Source organism: Nannospalax galili, unplaced genomic scaffold (assembly GCF_000622305.1).
Source record: "Nannospalax galili isolate Female #2095 unplaced genomic scaffold, S.galili_v1.0 scaffold1275, whole genome shotgun sequence".
Lineage (NCBI taxonomy): Eukaryota > Metazoa > Chordata > Mammalia > Rodentia > Spalacidae > Nannospalax > Nannospalax galili.
This window is the reverse complement of record NW_008335578.1, coordinates 123205-126642: the sequence shown is the minus strand read 5'-3', so window position 1 is coordinate 126642 and position 3438 is coordinate 123205. Positions and strand designations below refer to the sequence as shown.

The window sequence follows — 3438 nt, the reverse complement described above, 5'->3', positions numbered from 1 at the left end:
ATGACCTCTAAGGGAAAAGACTTGGTGTGGGACAGGGATTCTCAGTCAGTAATGGCTTCAGAGATGCCTGACAAGGAGCCGGTCCACGGATAAAATGAACTTAATGTATTTGATATAGTATATGAATTACATCATTTTATCCTTCTCAGTGGTGTCAATTTACACAAATATTTCTCATGTCATTTTTTTTCTCATAGTGACAGGCAACACATGGAACCAGAGAACAATACAAGAATTTTAGAATTTGTTCTATTGGGCTTTTCAGAGGATCCGGACCTGCAGCCTGTTGTGTATGGCCTTTTCCTCTTCACGTACTTGATTACTGTGCTGGGGAACCTGCTCATCGTCCTGGCCATCGTCTCAGACTCCCACCTGCACACCCCCATGTACTTCTTCCTCTCCCACCTGTCCTTTGTGGATGTCTGCTTCACCTCCACCACAGTCCCAAAGATGCTGGTGAATATTCAGACGAAAAAAAGAGTCATTAGCTATGCAGGTTGCATCACTCAGATGTACTTTTTTCTGGTTTTTGTGGAGTTGGACAACTTCCTCTTGGCCGTGATGGCCTATGACCGGTTCGTGGCCATCTGCCACCCTCTGCATTACACTATCATCATGAGCCACCGGCTCTGTGGATTGCTAGTTCTGGTGTCCTGGATCATGAGTGTCTCGCATGCCTTGTTACAAAGCTTAATGGTATTGCGGCTGGCCTTCTGCACAGACTTGGAAATCCCACATTTTTTCTGTGAACTGAATCAGGTGGTCCAGCTCACCTGTTCCGACACCTTTCTTAATGATGTGGTCATGTATTTCGCCCTTGTGCTGTTGGCTACTGTTCCCCTCTCTGGCATCCTTTATTCTTATTCCAAGATAGCGTCCTCCATACGCGCAATCTCCTCAGCTCAGGGGAAGTACAAGGCGTTTTCCACTTGTGCATCTCACCTCTCTGTAGTCTCCTTGTTTTACTGCACAGGTCTTGGTGTTTACCTCAGTTCTGCTGCAACCCACAGCTCACACTCCAGTGCAACAGCTTCAGTGATGTACACTGTGGTCACACCCATGCTAAACCCTTTCATCTACAGTCTGCGGAATAAAGATGTAAAAAGAGCCCTGAAAAGGGCCTTCGGTGGGAAACTATGAGCAGTCCCTTTTACCTGGGGTGGAGAAAATAACCATTTTTTTCAGGGTCAAAACCTCAAAGTTAGAAGCTTAGATTCTGGGATCGTATGGTGGAAGTAGAATGTGTTCCTTTTATTTCCTGGTTTGCATTGCTCTGACTCCAACCTCACTATACACTGTAAGAAGCTTTTTTAAGTGTCTACTCTTTTTTTATATTCAACACATTTTTCGTCTGTTGTCCCAAATTTCCAAATATGGTCTAAACACTGGGTGAGAAATATTTGGAAATTCACATTCACATTACCATAAGCTTGCATTTTATTTTAAGAGAAAATTTATTGATTTAAGAATTTCATGCAATTAATTTTTATGATAGTCACACCTCCTCCCGTATCTACACCCTCACCCTACCAACTCTCATCTCCCATCCTCGAATTTGGTCTTCTATAAGCACATGAGAAACCCCTCTATCTACAAAACACATCTGAGCTGGGAACCAGAGAGATCATAGCTCATTAGTGTCGGATCTATAAGTCTTCTTGTTTAAAAATTTTTATTGAGCTTTTGAAATTTTATACAACAGTTCTTAATCCAATTTAGGCCCCCTCCGCAGTCCATACCCCTTCATCTCCCGACTGGATCTCACGTGTTCTGCCATACACGTTAAGTCCTACCCAGTCAAGCATTTGTACCCAGATGATGTCCTTTCCTTCAATGTAAATTTGTTTTTTGTGTTTTTTTTTTTTTTTCGGTCTTTTTGTCCTGGAACTCTCACTAGGCTGGCCTTGAACTCACAGAGATCCATCTGCCTCTGTCCCCTCCCCCCTAGAGCCCCCTAGAGTGCTGGGATGAAAGGCATGAGCCTCTATGCCAAGCTATAAATTTGTCTTCTTACACACAGGTGTGCAAAAGTAAGGCTCCACTCCCTTTCCTTTCTACGCGGTTCTGGGTCAAAACACAGTCAGGTTTCTTGGAATTGGATTTCCATTCTTAATTTCTGTTTCCCTTTCTCACTGTTTAGGGATGTCAGTAGGCATTTCTCTACCCCCTACCCCAAGTAGTCAGAAACATTTTCGTTTTCCTCATCAAAGCTAGTTATTCAGGGCCCTTGCTTCACGCGATAGCGTTACAAACTGTCATTTAGTTTATTTTATGAGATCTGTAGGCGTCTCAGATTCCTATTGCTGTTGAGGACTATAGCCAGATCTTGACAGCAACTGGGTGGTCAGCCAAGCGTGGGTGCCATCAGGGATTGAGGGTGGGCAGGCCAGCTGAACTTGCATTTCATGATACTGTGCCTTGTGCTTAATTCCTTTCAGCAGAGCGACTGGCTCTTAAAAGTAATTTTTTCCAACATGAGATATATTATGTTCAGTATTTTTTTTCATTTTACAGAAAGAAACTCTGAAAATTAAAAAGTACACCTAACAATTGTGTATGTGTGCCTTGAAGGGAAATCTGAGACCATAATTTTTCTCCTCTGCCATCGTTCTCTATACATCACTACAGCAACTGGCCTCCACATTGCAGGCTTTACTATACTGGTGTGCTTTATAATTGCTGACTGGAACCTTTAACAGTACATTAATTCAATTTTTGATTGACACATAGTCTTTGTACCTATTTATGGGCACATAATGTAGTGAGTCAAGTCAGGGTAACTAGCATGTACATCATTTTGAACATTAATAATATTTTAATGATGAAGGGCCTGGCATGGTGGCACATGTCTTTAATCGCAGCACTTGGGTGACAGAGACAGGCAGATCTTTGTGAAACTGAGGCCAGCCTGGTCTACATACCTAGTTCCAGGACAACTGGAGATAAAGGGAGACCCTGCCTCAAAAAGTAATTTTTTTAGATGATGAATATATTTAAAAGTTCTTTCTTCTGACAATTTTGATATATGCTATCATTGTTAGCCACATTCACTCTGTTACGTATTAAACACCACAACCTATTCCATCTAAGTAGAACACAATCTCTTCTTTAGGGTCTTCTGTTTCTTTCAGCATCCATGAGAAAAAGCAAAAGAGGTATGATAGCTATGTACTTCACCATTGTTTACGGGCAGATATTTTTGTTTCTAGAACAAGGCTTCCTAATCTTTTTCCACTTGAGATTCCTTTAGTCTAAGAAAATTTTGTTTTGTTTTGTTATATTTTATTTTACTTTTTAATTTTTACAAAAACTTTATTAAGAATTTCACACATACATTTATATATAAATATATATATGGTATTTTGATCAAATCCATGCCCACTCCCTCCCTTCCAACATTCCTGAAGAGGTAACCCTAAAATCTTTTAAGGATTAGAT

At 41.0% G+C, this 3438-nt stretch overlaps 1 protein-coding gene across 1 annotated transcript; it reads left to right on the top strand.

The window, feature by feature from the left end:
• Nucleotides 1–210: 210 nt before the first annotated feature.
• LOC103731941 (olfactory receptor 7A17-like) lies at nucleotides 211–1140 on the top strand. The gene has a single exon (XM_008830442.1). The coding sequence runs from the start codon at nucleotides 211–213 to the stop codon at nucleotides 1138–1140; it is 930 nt and encodes a 309-aa protein (XP_008828664.1).
• The last annotated feature ends 2298 nt before the right edge of the window (nucleotides 1141–3438 follow it).

Excerpts from the sequence above, each read along its gene's own strand:
- LOC103731941 (XM_008830442.1), top strand. The coding sequence starts at position 211 with ATGGAACCAGAGAACAATACAAGAATTTTAGAATTTGTTCTATTGGGC.